Below are 20,044 nucleotides of genomic sequence, written 5' to 3' on the forward strand. Positions count from 1 at the left end.
ATTCCTTAAGTAGTATTTCTAAAATCTGTAAATTAAATAAAACAAATATGCAAATTCACGGAGAATTTTGATACATTTATTTCCAAACTTTTACTACACTATAAATTTATCGTATTTAGAAATTAAAATTATAATACAGTTCTTTCTTGATTATAGTTGTTTGGTCTAAGGCTGCGGCTGATGATTTCCTTTCCATTATTATTATTATTAACGTATTATACTGCAGTGCTTTCTTGATTATAGTCCTTTTGCTTTAAGGAAATTATGCCAAATGGGATTTAGTGTAAGGCTGCTAAAGATGTTGACCGTTGATTGCAGTGCTAATAGGTGTGACTATTTGGAACTTCTGGCTGCTGTTTCTCCGTTTTGTAAGTTGTATTGCTGCTACTGTTGATGTTCTTATTTGATCTTCTCAATAGAACTGCTGCTCTTAATTTTGTAAAAGTTATATTTTCAATGTAGTGTTGCTGGCAATTACTTTGCGACCAAGAGACAGGTGACTGATGTTGTTGCTGGTAATGATCTAAATTACTGGAAGTAACCTTGGATATGCATGGTTTATGTATGTTGGGGGTCAAGGCTAGTTCTGTGGGTTTTTTAATTATAGAATTTAAATCTTGTTTCTGCAGTTAACTTACTGAAATGATATTGCTAATGTATTGCTGCTGGGAATTGATCGTTTGTGATCGGGATCGGGACGTTTCTTTGGGGCCGCCTTTCCATATATTTGGTTTTTTGCAAGGTGTTCTCTACTGGGCCAGGGGACAAGGCCTGCTCCTAGTAGTAGTTTTTATATTTTAAGATTAAAAATTTTAATAGTTACTGCGGCTAACTTACTGCAGTAGTTTGAATGTGGAAATGTAATTGGAGTTTCTGGTTGCTATTATTGCTTCTTGGTGATCAGGGGTCAGAGGGATTGATTTAACTTTTTTTTCGGGAGACAGGGAATTGCTTGTTTGTGATCGGGATACAGGGTATTATTCATTTAATTCTTCTTAAAACTACTTCTGTTGATGTTCTTTGGAGCTGCTGGTGGTAATATATATATATATACATATAATATATAAATTTAGATGGGATCTAGTATAAGGCTGCTACTGATGATGACCTTTCTTTGAATTTTGATTGCTCTTACGGATCGGATTGGTGCTGATTTCAGATTTGCTGCTTGTGCTGCAGATTTTATAAGTTTTGATTACAATAATGTTATATTTAACTTACTGTAATATTTTTACTGTGACATTTTGGAACTGCTGCTACTGTTGATGTTCTTGTTTTGACTGATGATGGGATTGTTAATGGATGTTCTTATGCTCTTATGCTGCTCTTAATTTTGTAAAAGTTATATTGTGAATGTAGTGTTACTGGGAATTACTTTGCGACCAAGAGACAGGGGACTGATGCAGATATTCTTTCTTTGTGATTTGTTTATGGTTTAAGTGTATGTTGATTGCCTCGTAAGTGTTGTGGAATTCAGGGATCTTTGACGGGAGTAGGGATCAAGGCTTGCTTTCAGTTCTGTAGGTTTTTTAAAATTATAGATTCAAAATCTTAATAGTTACTGCAGTTAACTTACTGAATTGTTCATAATGTGGACTTCTTTAGTTGTTACTGAAAACTGCTGCCGCTGTTGGAAATGTTTTCTGTCTTGTAAAAGTGATATTGCTAATGTATTGCTGCTGGGAATTTCTTGTGTGTTTAAGGGTCCCCCGTTATTATTTATTTTATTCTTAAAACTTCTTCTGTTGATGATGTTCTTTGGAGCTGTTGGTGGCAATGGTTCGGGTGCAGGGGATTCTCGACGGGGCCTGGGAACAAGTCCTGATCCTAGTAATGTAGTTCTTGTAGTTTTAGATTTACAATTTTAATAGTTACTGCAATTCAACTTACTGAAATATTTTTTATATGGAAATGTAATTGCAGTTTCTGGTTTTCTAGAATGTAATGTTGCTGGGTATTGCTTGTTGGGCATCAGGGGTCAATGGGGATTGATTAAACTTCTCTTCTGAAAACTACTTCGGATGCTTGGGTACTTGGTAGTACTGTAGTTTTTGTAATTTTATATAAATACTTGTGAGTATAGTTATTGCAATTAACTTACGGAAATATTATTCTCACTACTGCCGCTGTTTGTCGTCTTGTAAAAGTGTTAGTGCAAATGAACCTCTTTTGATTTGTAGAGTATATACCGCCTCGTGGAAAGGGTATTTAAAAATGGTACTCGACCGTGTAACTCTTTCGTTTCTCTCCTAGAAGTTAACGAAGTCCAACTCCCTTTTCAGCCGCAGAGTAAGCCTGAGCTTCCTCTCCTCGCTGTCGTACTTGGCGTGGCATCTGTCCACGTCAACAGGATGGGGCAGTGGGAGCCGCAAGCGGTACAAACATGTGCCCAGATCCACTTCCGTTTCCTGTAGACTCAGCGACATTTTATCGGCAGCCATTGATTCGTCCGGCAGGGAGATCTCCATTATGAGATCTTCACAGCTGGCGGAAGCACCCGTCCGATTACCCATCTGCAGGGGTTATTACATATCAGTTTAGGGATAGTTATTCATAAAAATAGGTGAGACAGTTTCACCTGGAGGAACACATCTTCTGTGCCGACTGCCTGTCGGTAGGTCATCGTATACTCGGGTGTCTTCCGAGAGTCGAGGATGTCATTGTCCTCCTTCTCCTGCTGCAGCTGCCATTCTTCCAGGTTCTCCGGCTGTTTCTTTTGCTCCTCCACCAAGGGCGTATGCAAAGGATTTGGTTTCTTTTTACTCTTTGCTTTGGTGGAGAAACCTGGAGTCTTGGAAGGCCCAATGCCACCAGGAGCTGAGTGAATATCCAATAAATATGTGATGTCTCTTGACTAGACAAGCCCCTAGTGGTTCTCTCTACTCACTCATCTTGTTGACCACCATGGAGTCATCCTCATCCTCGCTGCTGCTGTACTCAACCCCGGGTCTCCTTTGGTTAGGATTCAGCAAGTTTTGCAACTGCCGCAGCTGCTCGGGATTGTCGAAGATCGACATATTTGCGACGCGGGTTGGAAGGCACTTTTAAATTATAAATCACTTCGACTTTTTACTAGGTTTTTTTTTTCTTTGATTTAGAAAATTTAATTTTTTCACTTTTTACTGGAGCTTGTGCTCTTGCCAGTTCGGCTTGTGTGGACTGAATGAAAATTGTGTAGCACAACGTCTAGCACATAAACTTTTAGAGGCGGTTGAATTTTCATAGATTACTAGATGGAATTGACGAATTTTCATAGCCTACTCTACACACGAAACATTTTAAGTGTTTTATACAGTTGTTTGTACAGTTTTTCTATCTTAATTTTAAAGCAATTCACTGAAACTCAAAACATAACTAAATTAAATGGCTTTAAAATATAGTTCTTAATCAAGTGAATTTTATCTAATTTACTACGAACTATAAATGCATTTACTTTAAGGATTCTATAATTTATTAGTTTGCCTAAGTGTAGTTGATTGTTTATTTTGTTGCCCCGGCAACTGGGCTTCGCATTTCCCGGGCAACATGGAAAATTCTAGTGAGCTGCTCTTTTCCGAACCGAAGGGTTGAGAGGGTTTCCGGGGTTTCCGGGGTTACAGGGACTTCTGGGGATGTCCCCATTCCCCTGTTACCTTTACCCTATTCAACAACATTTTCCCCGCCTTTGGCGACAATTCACTTTTCACTGGCAGGAAAACTATGAGGCCCCACTTTAGGCATTTCAATTAAAAACTTGGGCGCTGGGCTGGGCCCAACTACCATCAACCCATTTAGTGGGAAACTTTTTCCCCGAAAGCAAGAACTCGGCTCGAACAAAAATATATTTCAGTTGTCAGAAACAATTGTTTTGTGAATTATAAATTGTGTAATTATTGTTCTAGGCTTGACCTTCCGCTTCGGTCAGGGCCAGTGCGAATTATGAACAGCAGAACAGTACAGAAAATTTGCATTTTTCACGCGAAAGAGATGGGAGGGTAAGCGCTAATTTGACTTTCTGGCAAACTGGGGTTGAGTTAACAACACGGTTCTGGCCGGGCCAAAGTCGTGGCTCAGTTACAATGGCCACAACTACGGCTACGACCACGACCAGGACCACAGCGGGGTCCCCAGTTTGGCATTCGACAGAAAGGATTTGCAGCATTCAGTTTTCGTTGTTCACTGGCGGCCAGCCTGGCTACGTGTTTAATTTGTGAAACACGAAATGTCGGCTTATACCAACAAAAAAAAGAACAAAAAGGAATAAGCCCAGTTTTTCATTCGAAAAGGAATTTCCCCACTTGTTCCGGCTCAATGGCAAGGCACTTGACAGTCGGATCTTAAAACGACCCAAGTCTATGGTCCATGGATTCTGGTTTTGTCATTTGCAGCTTGGGTTAATTTGAAGTGTAACTATAGCAAGAAAATTGTATCCATGTGCTGTAAGGTATTTTCTTAAAATTTAACTTATTTTTAGTTTGTTTTAAGCTGAATATGTAGACATTTTAAAACAATTTTGATATTTTGAAGAGTCAAAAGCCTGTGGGATTTTTCACCTTCTGGGAGATAGTTTAAGGAAGTTATAGTCATGGGCTTTATGAAAAATCATTCCAATTTGTTAAAAAAATAAACCTAATAAGCTAAAAAATATGTTCATAAGACTTAAAAATATGTAGACAAGTATAAAGTGATATTATTTAGGAACCAAATTCAGTGTTTACGATGTATTCTTCTTAATTTGTAATACTTTTTAAGGGCTTTTAAGGAACCCTAGGTATTTCTATAATATATATATAATTAAGCAACCTTCCTCCTCAGTTTAAATTAAATTTAAAACTGATACATTTAATCCCCCATTTCCTTGTAGTTTAAATTTTCTCCCGAAAAACCAATTTTTAATTTAAATTCTGACACAAAACAAAAGTCCAAAATGAAATCTGTTGCCATCGAAAGCAAGGCAAACATCACGTAACTGAACTTTCACCTTGGGCCCGCCATGCAATCCAACTATCGCTGTCAACAGAGGGTATTGGGGCGCATTGGAATGCACCCCAGGATACAAGTCCTGTCCCCCCACCCCCCGAGGCTCTCTCTCTCCCCAGCTGACGTCACGCATCCAGACAATGAACATGAATCCATGGTGTAATTGTATTTCGCCTGTCGCACACATTTCAATGAACTGCAATGGGGGAAAAATTTTGTCGGGAGCCCTATTCGTGCAAAAAAAAAAAGCCACGCAAATTTGTGTTGACTGAATACACAAGAACGAACCTCTCTCTGTCCCCCCGGACGCTCCAGGAGACCCTCACAAGTCCTGCCCCCTGTTATCCCTAAGCCCAAGGCCATTGCCAAATAGATTTTTGTTTCAGTCGCATATGATGGCCATAAGGGGGACGTGTGATGGGGTGGAGGGGAGGGAAAAGCGGGACAGCAGCTGCACCGAAAAAAGTGAAAGTGAAAGCATTTTCCGCATTGTGTTGGCAGCTGGGACGTGCGTCCTTCCTCCCTGAAAAGGAATGTGATTTGTGTGCCAGCCTCTGGCCCACATCCTTTGGCCATCCCTGCTCTCTCTCTCTCTCTTACCCTTGTCTGCTGTTTTTCAGCAAGATATTATTATTTTTCGGTTGTAACATAAAATGTAATTAAGAAGGCATTAAGTAGCGTGCATAAATCATTGGGCCACATGTGTGGACGGGCGAGGCACCACCTGGAGCGAGGGGGTTTTCGAGATGGTTAGTGGTTGGTTCTAGGTATGGTTCTGGGTTCTATTTTCTAGGAAACTGAAAATTGGAGTTACATAAGGGGAGCAAGGAGAGTTAAAGAAGAAAGAAGCTGGTTAGTTGGTAAGAGCAAACAGGGGGCCAAGTTCCCGTCATAGATCTGGGTCTACTGATTGCATTCGCCGTATTTTTTTGGTACTTTCTCTGGCGACACTGCGGCGCACAATTTTTGGCCATTTATTTATATATTCCATTTATTTCGCTCATTTTATTTTGGTGAACACAGCTGCAAAATGCTTATAGAAAAGCACTGCAACAAAATGATAGTTAATTTTAATATTTACCCTATTAAAGGAAAGTCTAGTCATATAAATGCTTAAAAATAGTCATTTTAAATAATTTGAAATATATATTATGGCATTATAATTAACTTACAACAAAAATACCTTTTATATCTTCAAGTTTTCATAAAGAAAACTCTAGTTTCTTTGATCTAAATCCAGAAAAAAATAATAAATAAAATAAGCGATGACCTTTCTCTTTGTGTATCCTTAAAAAAGAATGCGCCTAGCTGAATAATTCGCAAAAAAAATAAATATAAAAAACCCCAAAAAAAAAGAAGCATGGCCGCAGAGCCAAAATGGGGAAAAAACAGGATGAACAGGATGTGCAGTCAAGCGAGACAGGAGCAGCGGCGTAAAAATAAAACTAACATGGCATACGGTGCGGCTAAGCAATGACAACAAACAAACAAACCAGCAAACAGACAAGGGAGCTCTACTTTAAGCTGCGGCTACTTTAAAACCCACTGGACCACGAAATGATAGCCAACGCAATGTATTTCCCACACAACAAAAAATAGAAAAGAAAAGAACAATAAAAAAAGGTAAATATATATAGAAAATCCCAGAAGAACGCAGCTTAACAGAGTTTAAGCCAAAATCCTCGCAAGACTAAAACTGGTCCAGCAACCAGATTTAAGTCGCTGAGAGGAGGCCAATGCTGAGATTTTGAGTGGAACTGCGGAAATCACTCAAGAGAGCAATGAGTCTACAAAGTAAAAAATTCGGGAAAATGAGAGAAAATGTGAAAATGAGAGAAAATGAGGCAGCTTTTCGCCGGCTGTTTGTAAACAAAGTGAAAGCTTTTCCAACAGCTGTTTCGGCGGCATGAGAAAATACAGTGGCACAAATTGAGAATCCCAAAGATTAAAATTAAACAAGAAAGGAAGCTATTTTTAGTGAGCAGATTTTTGCAATTTTTTCATTTGATTGGAAATATATATATTTTTATTTGTTAATAAAAATGACTTCTGGAAATCACTGACTATTCTACGATCTTATAACCCAAAGACGAGTCTCAAGATATTTAAATCATTTCTTATTGATATTAAAATATGATAATTATTTATTATTAATATAGTTCAAAAATTCATAACTAGGTCAAAAACGAATTAATTTCAATTAGGAAAATCTTACTGTGCCAGTTTTTATTAGGTTAATAAATCTGTTTCTGACTAAAATTATTATACACTGGGAATAAGGAATTTAAGATTTAAAAATACTTTACTTATAAACAGTTAAACATCCGAAAATATAATATATACGTTAAGTGTATAGAAAATATAATAAAATCTGTTATTGATTTCAATTTAAATATATACTTGCTGTCGATCTATCTATGTATCTATCTGTCTGTCTTTCTAAACTATAGTACCAATTAAAGATTTACAAATTCCAATAAATTTTGAATGTTACTACAACACATAATAAAAGTAAATTAAAAATGTAAAATATGCTATAAATACCCACACAAATTAATTGGTTTAACAGACAAAATGAAAGTGAAACCATATTGCCACAGAAACAGAGCATGGCGTCCAGTAACCCCATTTGTAAAATGATTCCTCATTAAGTAGTTATAAAAAACACTCACCCAGTCTGACCACCACAAAGTGATTAATGCAATTATCTAATATACTGAGGGAACTAGATGGAATTTAATGCAAATTAGCCGGGCCAGTGAACGAAATCGAAAACGAAACAAAATGAAATTGGAAATGGAATGTTCAGAGTTTATAGTTTTTCACGCGACAGTTCGTGCTGAGAGTGAACCAATTTGGAAGCCATAATCAATGTCTGATAAACTCGCACACGTAACTGTAGATTTTGGGGAAGACCTGATGGGAATTTTAAAAATCAACTCACAGCGAAAATAAAAATGGAAAGCAGGTAATTTAAACCTTTTACTGCAACTGCTCGAAAGACGAAAGCTCTTTAAATATACATATATATACAGAAAATATGTACCACAGGTCTTAAATTGTTACAATTTATGCACATCAAGAAAGTATTTACCATTTATTGGTAGTAAAAATAAAGGAAGTGGGATAAATCTAATCTTAAATGAATTCCATCAATTCGGATTAATAATATTGTGTGTTTTTGATTACCAAAATAATGTGAATTAAAAAAGGCACTACTTACCCGGTAGATAAATCCACACTTTTGCTCAGAATCAAATTGTTATTTCACTTAAATTGTGTATTATAATATTTCAAAAATAAAAAATACTGTGGCGCGTATTAAATGTTGAATATTTGAAACAATTACATGAAAGTTGATCATGAACTTGAGCCTTTGAATAATAAGTTTAAAATGATTTTTCAACCCCATATTTATAATAAAAATAAGGCCTAAATATGCCTTTAAGTATATTAAATGGAATATATTTTTGGTAAGGGAAATATTTATTTTATTAATAAAACCACTTACCTTTTTCCTGGCAGCCCGACGCCTTTGCTCTGAGGTTTTCCGCTGCCACTTTCGTCGGTCCGCCTCGTTGGCGAAGAGATCCTCCACACTACTGCTGCTGCTGGCCTCTCCATCCTCGCCAGAGCTGTCCGTGGAACTGGATGGATTACGTCCTAGTTCCGCATCCCTTTGCCGCAGTTTGCGATAGTTCCCCGAGGAATCATCGCTGCTGAGGAAGCGCTCTCGGAATGCCTTGTAAAGGCCGGCACTCACACTGCCAATGCTGCCACGACCATGGACACCAGCGGTGGCTGCACTGCGTCCGGCGTAGCTACTCCGTCGCTTCTGCCTGGTTCCGGGTCTCATATTAGGTTCTGAGTTTTCGTTGAGACTCTGGAGAGCTGCATTCATGTCCAGCCAGCCGGCGGCACTCATCCTTGCTTGGCTACTCGCGGTAATGCCCGCTAATCTTGGTGATGCAATGATTGTCGTCACGGATTCAAAGCGCTGCCTCGCATGTCAGGTGGATCGCTTTCTGGTCCCCTGGTTCTGGTGCCTAACCTTTTGCCCCACCACCTTCTCCTCCTCGGGTGGTGTCTCAGTTCGCTTCCCTCCAATTATCAATTACGAGTGCCGCTGGTGTCTGCCGCCCCGAAAAGAAACAATCAGAGTTTGAAATTAGAAAATTAGAAGAGGCAAATTTGCATGCTTTCAATTAATAAGGAAAACCCATTCAGTCTGCCCATCAAAAGCAAAGTTTTCCTTCACCTTTTTATTCGGCACGGATTGTTGACTTTTGATTAGAAGAGTGAGTGAGTGAGTGAGTGAGTGATTTTCCCATATGGAAATGGAGAAAATTGCTCTACGGGTTTTGGTGTGGCAGCTGTGGGTAAAGGCAAAGGGATAAGGTGTGTCCAAATGGCTGGCAAAAATTGCTATTCAAGGAAGATTGCTTGGGTGCATTCATGAATTTTAAATGACATTCCTGCCAGGGTTAGTATAAAACATTCAATATTCAAAATTAATATGGCAAAATCCTAAAATAACATTTCATTTTACAAGCACAAAGTAAATAGTTCATGGCAACTGATATACCCGTCAACTTCGTAATCATTATTTCATTATTTTCCATTCCACTTAGCTGAAAATGCATTTCCATTTCACACACATTACATTCATTTTAACAGACATTAATCGATTTAATGACAATTAAGCGATTCATATTCACAAAATGAAACGAATGTCAGGCAACACTCGATACATTATCAAATCTGGTAATGATTTGATGGAGCGACATTTTTAATGAATTTCCATTTAACTTAATTGGGTCAACCCATCATCTGTGGCCGAGTTCAGTGGCTGCACATTTAAAGTAATTTAAATTAAACTTCAACCGCTGTGCAAATGCAAAAACATAAATTAACTGATTCTGTTCTTCATTATGCCCTTACAATGGGTATTTTAATTTTAGTCAGAAGCTTGTAAGTCGGTGAATGCATCATTTCTGACCCCATAAATTATATATATTCTTGATCGTCATCAACAGCCGAGTCGACCTAGCCATGTCTGGGAAAGCTTTCCAAATTAAAATTAATGCTTTTTTAGCTTAGTTATGAATTTTTTAAAATTTATCTCGATTAAATTGTGATATAATTCAAGGGTATATAAACTTGGGCTTCTGTAGTTAGTTTTCTTTCGGTTTTTTTTGTTAATTCATGCACCGGCAAATTAACATGAAAATGCGAAAAACTCGGTGTTTTCCCTCTCTCTTTCCACTGGGCAAGTGAAAAGGCGTCGGAAAAGATGAAAGGTTGGCAATGATGAAAAACTAAAGTGAAATACAACGAGCCTACCACTGATTTTAAATGTGTGTGTGTGTGTGTGTGGGCCTAAATTTACACATCATTCCGATCAGAAATATATAATTTAAATCTCTCTTTCGCCCACTTAACATTTTAAGTTAATATTTGCCGATCCTAAAGGATGTTTGTGTTGGCTGTTGGGAGTGAACTCTGGTTTCCACTTCCAGTTTGTAAGCTATTGAGCTATTAGAAAAATATTTGTTTGCATTCCACTGAGAGGAGAGTTAGTTTAACTAGTTACTTAAATACTTCACTAAATGAAGAAATTATACAGGTAACCAGTTGTATTTTAATATATTTTAAAGAGCCTTTTTGAGTTAAGTTAAACATATATTTTATATTAATCAATTAGTTGATAATAACATACATTTTTCTGTCACAAAATATAATAACAAACAACTCAGAACGGTTATTTGCTTCATTGATTAGTCACCCATATCAATTTTCTCCATGTTAGTTTTCTTTATCGGTGATTAAACGGATTATCTATGTGTCAACTGCCTAAATCAATTCCCAATCATTGATTGTAATTTTTACGGTGTATTGACGTTGCGAGCATAAAAAACAAACGTTAAACAGACGATGTCGGCGACAGAAGAAAAGAGGCAGAATCGAGAAGAACTCCCCAACGCACACACTCCATTGGTATCTAAAAAATACAACAACAAAAAAAGAAAGAAACAAGCCCAGCCAAAGCAAACTGTCACATTAGCATATTAGGAACTCTGGGGAGTCTACAAAAATACGCCTGCCCTCAACGTTCTGACTTGGCCCACTCTCTGCACTGAGGGAAAGTCTACCCATTCTAGAAGCTTGGGAAAAAATTAATGTAAATGCTAAAGTGTGAAGAAAATTTAAAGTTTTAGAACTCCAAACTAATCTTCTTTATTTGCCTGAATACTTTATTATCAAGACTTCCATAAGAATCTTATTAATATATATCAACGATTCTCAAAAGGCATTTAAATATTTTAGTATTTACAGGATTTATCTTGTTACAATATTTGATTATTATTAATATAATATAATATATTTTTTTCAGTGCTTTCGTCACTTCTGCCAGCTCTCTGCGTTCTGTTCTGCCAACGCACAGAGCGCTGCGCATGCGCAACTTTCTTTGCTCAACAACGAGCGCCTGCGTCTGCGTCGGCGTTCGCTTCTGCGCCTGCGTCAGCAGCGCTGCTTTGGTTCAGGCCTTGGCAATGGAAATGGCTTTTGGCTGAAAGCATGTGGCTTTGGCTTTGGCTCTTGGCACCGTCGCTCTTCGGCGCCGTATCAGTCGGCTTGCAGACTTTCGCGTGTGCGGCGGTGCGAACTAGCTTATAGCCACGATTTGGAGCGGATCACAGAGGGACTGAGAATTCGTGGATTCGAGATTCGAGATTCGAGAATCGCAAACAAACAGATCGAGAAATTCGCTGGGATCAGGGCGCGACTTGTTGACAGTTTGCAGTCATGTGAAGTGGTTCAATTAGTGCAACAACAATAAGACAGAAAGAAACCGTGCTTGATTTACATAATTAACAAGTGGAGTGCGAACGGAGATTTCGAAAAGCCAGAGCCAGAGTTAGCTAGCAAAGCTTCCCCCGAAGAGCGAAGAATCAACAGGGAAGAACGTAGAACAAGCCGAGCGAGAATATCGAAATATATTCCGATAACGGAACTGCTTGTGGCAAAGACTCATTAAGTTTACATGCAGCGGATTGCATAACCAGAAGAGAAGATGATGCTCCACTTATGTCACTGGCCACTCGTGCTGGCCATTGCTTCCTGCTCAGCGGCAGCAGCAGCAGCGGCGACGACATCAACAACATCATCGTTATCCTCCATTCCGGGCAAATATCAGGCCTTGGGTGCAGCCCATCACCAGCCAAAGAAGCTGAAAATCGGAGCTGCCTCCTCCTCAGCCTCATCTGCCACCTCATCCTCCTCCTCCTCCTCAAGCACTTTGGATGGCAATGGCAACAAACCTGTATTCCGGCAAAATCCGATCAAGAATTGGTTCGGTGCCTTCAATCGCAATAATTCGCCGGCAGCTCAGAACCAAACGTCGCCGACATGTTCCTGCAGGTGAGTCCCAGTGCCAGTCCCAGTCCCAGTCCCAGTCCCCATACCCCAGAGACACATTCTCCGCATATGCCATGTGTGTGTGCCCATACCTACAGATGCAAAGATCTAAAGATGCAGAGATCCACAGATCCAGAGATGCACGAAAGCTGTCATGGTCATGATGACAACTTCCAGTTAGACGGCCGGGTAGGTGATAAACCACTCTGGCGTTGTCATTGTCACGGCATACAAATGGCACAAACAGTTAAAGTTACAGATAGATTCGAGTGCCTGGCGAGGAGAGCACGCCATCGACGGGATATATCCATAGAGAAATTTGTTCTAACACTCCTCAAAGTTAATTATAGGAAGCTGTCAATGGGAAGGCTCTCTTTAAAATGAAAGGTAACCAATAGATCGGTTAGCTATTCCTTTTCAAAGATCCCAAAAGATACTAGGTTTAATTTTAAGGCAGCATGACTATACCACATTATAATTATCATATATATCTAAGTCAATCATTTCAACTTTCTAAAGAATCACTTGGCCATGGCTTTTATCAAACTAAATCATCTTTCCACTCTGTTTCTAACAACTTCCTTAATTTGTGAACAAATCAAGCTGTTATTTAATTAGGGCTTTAAAATGAGAGCAGCTCTTTAACTTAAATCATTAAAGTTAAAGTTTGTAATCAAGTTTTTAAGCTGTTTTTTTTAAATTTATTATAAACTTTTGAAAGCTAATGATTTAAAGCCTCCTTACCACATTCTTTTTGCCCATTTGTTACCCGTTTTGAAATACCAATTCTCCACCTGACCCCAAATGTCAGGTTCTCTCTGAAGAATTGCACTTGAAAGGCATTCTTGTGTGGCCATTAAACAAATTGCATTGCCAATTGGGAATTGAACTTTGGCTTTCGGCACTTGGTTCTCGTACATAGGCCAGTTCCCTCGGGTATTTATGGAGTCAGCAGTAAAAAATCGAAATCAAATGGATTCAATGGGTTCCTTAAGGGAGTTCCAAAGGAGCTCAAGACTTTGTGATCAAAATAGTATAACAATTGAAAATATCTAGGTGCTTAAAAGGACATGAGGTTAACTTATGTGATGTCGTTAGCCCTTTGATCTTTAAGTAAGCATTATTATTTAATTATGCACAATAATCCAAACAAAGAAACATTGTTATAAAAGTATATTGTTTTCCTTGTCAGACTTTATTTAATTTTAATAAATTTATTTCCAATTAGTTCTGTATTTCTTAGGAATAACCAAAAACTTCCCCTTATGCATCAAAATCTAGCCGTAAAATTAGTGGTACTTTATTTAGTCGCAGCCAATTCTTCGATTTGTTAATGAAGGCCTAAAACCGGTTTTATTTCTATATATAATATTTACTTTTTTCTTATTTGTTTTTCTTTCTTTTTTTTGCATATGAAAGAACGAAAAAAAGAATCTGATTTGCATACGATTTGATAACAGTCTCTGTTTGGCTTTCAAAGAGTGCGTGTGTGTTTATTCAGGAGATACAGATACAACTATAGAGATATATGTATATATATCTTACAAGCCAGATACTGTGGAAGGCGTACGCTCAATGCGTCATGTCATATTAATGTGTGTGCGGGAGGCAGGGGAATGCCGTTGCGGCCGTTGTCTTTGGCTTCGACTTTGTCTTGGACTTTTGGCCAAGGCGGCGGTCTTGGCCAAGCCGTCTCCGTCTCCTAAGTGGGTCGCTGTCGCACATTTTGCTTCTTTGTTTCGGGACGCCTCTCTACCGGCCTGGCCACCATTTTGGGGCAATGACACGATTAAACACACACAAAATCTGAATCCCAAATACTTGTTGCGGCCGGATCGATTGATTTTGTGGCCAAAATAAACACAGAGAAGAGTCAGGCACAGAGAGAACCTGATGCGCTTCCTTTGCGACCCAGTGGAAGAATTTTTAATATTTTTCTGTTGACTGCATGTTGTGTCCGGGGGTAATTAAAAACCTGTTTAATGTAAAGCGTTAAAGTCGTTGTGGGACAACCATAAAATCTGCAAAAATCGCTCATTTGTTTTATGTCCGTCCATAAAACACTTCCAACACTTTCTTTATGTCGGGGTTGCTGAACTCTGAACTTGCCAATCGGTAGAGAGAGAGAGATCGCTAAAGGCCACCCTTGACCCATACCATTTATTATTTCCATATGAACTTGCTAATGAGGTGGCATAAAGCAATGGATGATGGCTTATTTTTCTTTATTTTTGTTTATAAACTTTTAATCTACAGTACAGAAAGTATATATGATATAACGTTATATGAATTTATTTTTCTTAACCGGTAAATAATCATATATTTTATGGTAGATTACTATTCTTGAGTAGGGATAGCCTTATAAATTATAAATTCAAATCACATCCTATAAATATCTACAATTCTTCCTGTATTCCCTTTCAGGTGCGGCGAACGGAATGACGAGTCACGAATTGTGGGCGGAACGACAACGGGAGTGAGTGAATACCCCTGGATGGCCCGGCTGAGCTACTTCAATAGGTTCTACTGCGGCGGCACCCTGATCAATGATCGCTACGTGCTGACGGCAGCGCATTGCGTCAAGGGCTTCATGTGGTTCATGATCAAGGTCACCTTCGGGGAGCACGATCGCTGCAATGACAAGGAGCGCCCGGAGACGCGATTCGTGTTGCGTGCCTTCAGCCAGAAGTTTAGTTTCTCCAACTTTGACAACGATATTGCCCTGCTGCGTCTGAATGACCGTGTGCCGATCACCAGCTTCATCCGGCCAATATGCCTGCCAAGGGTGGAGCAACGTCAGGATCTTTTCGTGGGCACCAAGGCCATTGCCACCGGCTGGGGTACGCTCAAGGAGGATGGCAAGCCCTCATGCCTGCTGCAGGAGGTTGAGGTCCCGGTGCTGGACAACGATGAATGCGTGGCCCAGACGAACTACACCCAAAAGATGATCACCAAGAACATGATGTGCTCGGGCTATCCGGGAGTTGGCGGGCGGGACAGCTGCCAGGGCGACTCCGGGGGTCCGCTGGTGCGCCTTCGACCCGACGACAAGCGCTTCGAGCAGATCGGAATCGTGTCCTGGGGCAATGGCTGTGCCAGGCCCAATTACCCGGGCGTGTATACCCGGGTGACGAAATACCTGGACTGGATTGTGGAGAATTCGCGGGACGGATGCTTTTGCGACGAGGACTACTGATCACGAAAAATCGGCATTCGAGCGTTGGACAGTTCTTCGCCTTAGTTGTTAGTAAAACCCCTTTAGTAGTTTAGCTTATATTTTGTACTTTTATACTAAAACAACTGAATAAAGATAAACAATGCAGTAGGTTAGATATCCCAAAATCTGAATTTTGTATTGTTTTGATTTTTCCACAACAATAACAACTATTAAGAAATACGATGAAAGGATATAAAAATGTATATATTGATTAGAAAAAAAAGTAAACAAAAATAAATCGCCCACCGCGAAAGTACTTCATAGCAGAGCAAGGTTTCGATCCTCGGACCTCTGGGTTATGGGCCCAGCACGCTTCCACTGCGCCACTCTGCTTGTTGTCGAGAAGGTGTCAAAAGCTGCTTAAACATTACAGCACTTCAGCGGTTGTGAAATCATGATTTTAATGTCAACTGCTTGCAAGCAGTTCAGAAACTTAAGTAACTCTGTTACTTTTGAACGCTGAATTATCAAAGCACCATTAGACACAGCACTCACAGCAAGCAGAGTGGCGCAGTGGAAGCGTGCTGGGCCCATAACCCAGAGGTCCGAGGATCGAAACCTTGCTCTGCTATGATTAGAATTCGTAATGTACGACTTTTATTAAATTCTTTTTTTTACATCATTAAAATTGGCAAAAAATTGAATTTTTTTAATTTGAAAACTGAGTATGCAGCTTTGTTAATCTACTAAAAACTAGCATAGAACAGCTTTCCGAATTAAAATTAATGATTTTTTGGCTTAGCTATGAGTTTTTTTAAACTATGATTTTTGGGAAAAATTGCCTGTTTTTATACCTTGTTGCGGGTTTTTATAATTTTAATCAGAAAATTATAACAGCATCAACAAACGCAGTATGCAGATTTGTTAGTGCTATAAAAACTTGCACAGAAAAGCTTTCCGAATAAACATTAGTGCTATTTTGGCTTTATTATGATGTTTGGAAAACTCAGATTATTTAAGAAAATTGTCTGTTTTTATACCTTTTCGCAGATTATAGCTTCAGTCAGAAGATTAAAACACAGTGAAGGAGTCATTTCCGACCCTATAAACCATATATATTCTTGATCAGCATCAACAGCCCTGTCGTTGTAGCCATGTCCGGTAGAAAAATAAATTTTTGACATATTTCTAAAAATTGAAAATTTTATAAGGGGTTACATCATTAAAATTGGCAAAATTTGGCAAAAAATTGAATTTTTTAAATTTAAAAACTGAGTATGCAGCTTTGTTAATCTACTAAAACCTAGCATAGAACAGCTTTCCGAATTAAAATTAATGATTTTTTGGCTTAGTTATGAGTTTTTTTAAACTATGATTTTTGGGAAAAATTGCCTGTTTTTATACCTTGTTGCGGGTTTTTATAATTTTAATCAGAAAATTATAACAGCATCAACAAACGCAGTATGCAGATTTGTTAGTGCTATAAAAACTTGCACAGAAAAGCTTTCCGAATAAACATTAGTGCTATTTTGGCTTAATTATGATGTTTGGAAAACTCAGATTATTTAAGAAAATTGTCTGTTTTTATACCTTTTCGCAGATTATAGCTTCAGTCAGAAGATTAAAACACAGTGAAGGAGTCATTTCCGACCCTATAAACCATATATATTCTTGATCAGCATCAACAGCCCTGTCGTTGTAGCCATGTCCGGTAGAAAAATAAATTTTTGACATATTTCCGAAAATTGAAAATTTTATAAGGGGTTACATCATTAAAATTGGCAAAATTTGGCAAAAAATTGAATTTTTTAAATTTGAAAACTGAGTATGCGCTTTGTTAATCTACTAAAAACTAGCATAGAACAGCTTTCCGAATTAAAATTAATGATTTTTTGGCTTAGTTATGAGTTTTTTTAAACTATGATTTTTGGGAAAAATTGCCTGTTTTTATACCTTGTTGCGGGTTTTTATAATTTTAATCAGAAAATTATAACAGCATCAACAAACGCAGTATGCAGATTTGTTAGTGCTATAAAAACTTGCACAGAAAAGCATTCCGAATAAACATTAGTGCTATTTTGGCTTAATTATGATGTTTGGAAAACTCAGATTATTTAAGAAAATTGTCTGTTTTTATACCTTTTCGCAGATTATAGCTTCAGTCAGAAGATTAAAACACAGTGATGGAGTCATTTCCGACCCTATAAACCATATATATTCTTGATCAGCATCAACAGCCCTGTCGTTGTAGCCATGTCCGGTAGAAAAATAAATTTTTGACATATTTCCGAAAATTGAAAATTTTATAAGGGGTTACATCATTAAAATTGGCAAAATTTGGCAAAAAATTGAATTTTTTAAATTTTAAAACTGAGTATGCAGCTTTGTTAATCTACTAAAAACTAGCATAGAACAGCTTTCCGAATTAAAATTAATGATTTTTTGGCTTAGTTATGAGTTTTTTTAAACTATGATTTTTGGGAAAAATTGCCTGTTTTTATACCTTGTTGCGGGTTTTTATAATTTTAATCAGAAAATTATAACAGCATCAACAAACGCAGTATGCAGATTTGTTAGTGCTATAAAAACTTGCACAGAAAAGCTTTCCGAATAAACATTAGTGCTATTTTGGCTTAATTATGATGTTTGGAAAACTCAGATTATTTAAGAAAATTGTCTGTTTTTATACCTTTTCGCAGATTATAGCTTCAGTCAGAAGATTAAAACACAGTGAAGGAGTCATTTCCGACCCTATAAACCATATATATTCTTGATCAGCATCAACAGCCCTGTCGTTGTAGCCATGTCCGGTAGAAAAATAAATTTTTGACATATTTCCGAAAATTGAAAATTTTATAAGGGGTTACATCATTAAAATTGGCAAAATTTGGCAAAAAATTGAATTTTTTAAATTTTAAAACTGAGTATGCAGCTTTGTTAATCTACTAAAAACTAGCATAGAACAGCTTTCCGAATTAAAATTAATGATTTTTTGGCTTAGTTATGAGTTTTTTTAAACTATGATTTTTGGGAAAAATTGCCTGTTTTTATACCTTGTTGCGGGTTTTTATAATTTTAATCAGAAAATTATAACAGCATCAACAAACGCAGTATGCAGATTTGTTAGTGCTATAAAAACTTGCACAGAAAAGCTTTCCGAATAAACATTAGTGCTATTTTGGCTTAATTATGATGTTTGGAAAACTCAGATTATTTAAGAAAATTGTCTGTTTTTATACCTTTTCGCAGATTATAGCTTCAGTCAGAAGATTAAAACACAGTGAAGGAGTCATTTCCGACCCTATAAACCATATATATTCTTGATCAGCATCAACAGCCCTGTCGTTGTAGCCATGTCCGGTAGAAAAATAAATTTTTGACATATTTCCGAAAATTGAAAATTTTATAAGGGGTTACATCATTAAAATTGGCAAAATTTGGCAAAAAATTGAATTTTTTAAATTTGAAAACTGAGCATGCAGCTTTGTTAATCTACTAAAAACTAGCATAGAACAGCTTTCCGAATTAAAATGAATGATTTTTTGGCTTAGTTATGAGTTTTTTTAAACTATAATTTTTGGGAAAAATTGCCTGTTTTTATACCTTGTTGCGGGTTTTTATAATTTTAATCAGAAAATTATAACAGCATCAACAAACGCAGTATGCAGATTTGTTAGTGCTATAAAAACATGCACAGAAAAGCTTTCCGAATAAACATTAGTGCTATTTTGGCTTAATTATGATGTTTGGAAAACTCAGATTATTTAAGAAAATTGTCTGTTTTTATACCTTTTCGCAGATTATAGCTTCAGTCAGAAGATTAAAACACAGTAAAGGAGTCATTTCCGACCCTATAAACCATATATATTCTTGATCAGCATCAACAGCCCTGTCGTTCTAGCCATGTCCGGTAGAAAAATAAATTTTTGACATTTTTCTGAAAATTGAAAATTTTATAAGGGGTTACATCATTAAAATTGGCAAATTTGGCAAAAAATTGAATTTTTTAAATTTAAAAACTGAGTATGCAGCTTTGTTAATCTACTAAAACCTAGCATAGAACAGCTTTCCGAATTAAAATTAATGATTTTTTGGCTTAGTTATGAGTTTTTTTAAACTATGATTTTTGGGAAAAATTGCTTGTTTTTATACCTTGTTGCGGGTTTGTATAATTTTAATCAGAAAATTATAACAGCATCAACAAACGCAGTATGCAGATTTGTCAGTGCTATAAAAACATGCACAGAAAAGCTTTCCGAATAAACATTAGTGCTATTTTGGCTTAATTATTATGTTTGGAAAACTCAGATTATTTAAGAAAAATTGTCTGTTTTTATACCTTTTCGCAGATTATAGCTTCAGTCAGAAGATTAAAACACAGTGAAGGAGTCATTTCCGACCCTATAAACCATATATATTCTTGATCAGCATCAACAGCCCTGTCGTTGTAGCCATGTCCGGTAGAAAAATAAATTTTTTAAATATTTCCGAAAATTGAAAATTTTATAA

The 20,044-nt window shown here is 37.4% G+C and overlaps 3 protein-coding genes and 2 non-coding genes across 11 annotated transcripts in view; 2 read left to right on the plus strand and 3 right to left on the minus strand.

Moving 5' to 3' along the window:
• The window catches only part of ome (dipeptidyl peptidase 4 omega), a 77,709-nt gene extending 68,617 nt beyond the window's left edge, over positions 1-9,092 (minus strand). Inside the window, exon 1 of the mRNA XM_020942586.2 lies at positions 8,471-9,092. Within this exon, the coding sequence (XP_020798245.2) occupies positions 8,471-8,884 (414 nt within the window). The 5' untranslated portion in view covers positions 8,885-9,092. The remainder of the gene's footprint in view (positions 1-8,470) is intronic.
• The window catches only part of LOC110176229 (trypsin-7), a 57,538-nt gene extending 41,818 nt beyond the window's left edge, over positions 1-15,720 (plus strand). For 3 of the 6 annotated variants that reach the window (XM_086838633.1, XM_086838628.1, XM_086838626.1), the window contains exons 3-4: positions 11,354-12,381; positions 14,803-15,720. In XM_086838633.1, coding sequence (XP_086694759.1) covers positions 12,035-12,381; positions 14,803-15,574 — 1,119 coding nt within the window. In that variant the 5' untranslated portion in view covers positions 11,354-12,034 and the 3' untranslated portion in view covers positions 15,575-15,720. The remainder of the gene's footprint in view (positions 1-11,353; positions 12,382-14,802) is intronic. The other 3 variants (XM_086838645.1, XM_086838636.1, XM_086838639.1) reach the window with 1 other exon arrangement.
• Positions 55-3,229, minus strand: Dnaaf6 (Dynein axonemal assembly factor 6). Of its 2 annotated transcripts, XM_086838680.1 has the most exons (6): positions 2,888-3,229; positions 2,579-2,817; positions 2,102-2,513; positions 1,891-2,042; positions 1,577-1,827; positions 972-1,173 (listed from the first exon to the last, which is right to left on the minus strand). In XM_086838680.1, the coding sequence occupies exons 1-3, from the start codon at positions 3,015-3,017 to the stop codon at positions 2,250-2,252; spliced, it is 633 nt and encodes a 210-aa protein (XP_086694806.1). In that variant the 5' UTR covers positions 3,018-3,229; the 3' UTR covers positions 972-1,173; positions 1,577-1,827; positions 1,891-2,042; positions 2,102-2,249. The 2 variants fall into 2 exon arrangements, 1 of the variants encoding a protein (XP_086694806.1); XR_015272956.1 differs by lacking the exons at positions 1,577-1,827; positions 1,891-2,042; positions 2,102-2,513; positions 2,579-2,817; positions 2,888-3,229 and adding exons at positions 55-586; positions 639-777; positions 1,222-1,518 and having other exon boundaries at positions 838-1,173.
• Positions 15,721-15,856: 136 nt separating the features above from the next.
• On the minus strand, positions 15,857-15,928 carry TRNAM-CAU (transfer RNA methionine (anticodon CAU)). Its single transcript has one exon. It is a non-coding gene; the product is annotated as a tRNA-Met (tRNA).
• Positions 15,929-16,094: 166 nt separating this feature from the next.
• Positions 16,095-16,166, plus strand: TRNAM-CAU (transfer RNA methionine (anticodon CAU)). Its single transcript has one exon. It is a non-coding gene; the product is annotated as a tRNA-Met (tRNA).
• Positions 16,167-20,044: the final 3,878 nt, after the last annotated feature.

This window comes from Drosophila serrata, unplaced genomic scaffold (genome assembly GCF_035046125.1).
Source record: "Drosophila serrata isolate PLE 108 unplaced genomic scaffold, ASM3504612v1 contig_71, whole genome shotgun sequence".
NCBI classification, from domain to species: domain Eukaryota; kingdom Metazoa; phylum Arthropoda; class Insecta; order Diptera; family Drosophilidae; genus Drosophila; species Drosophila serrata.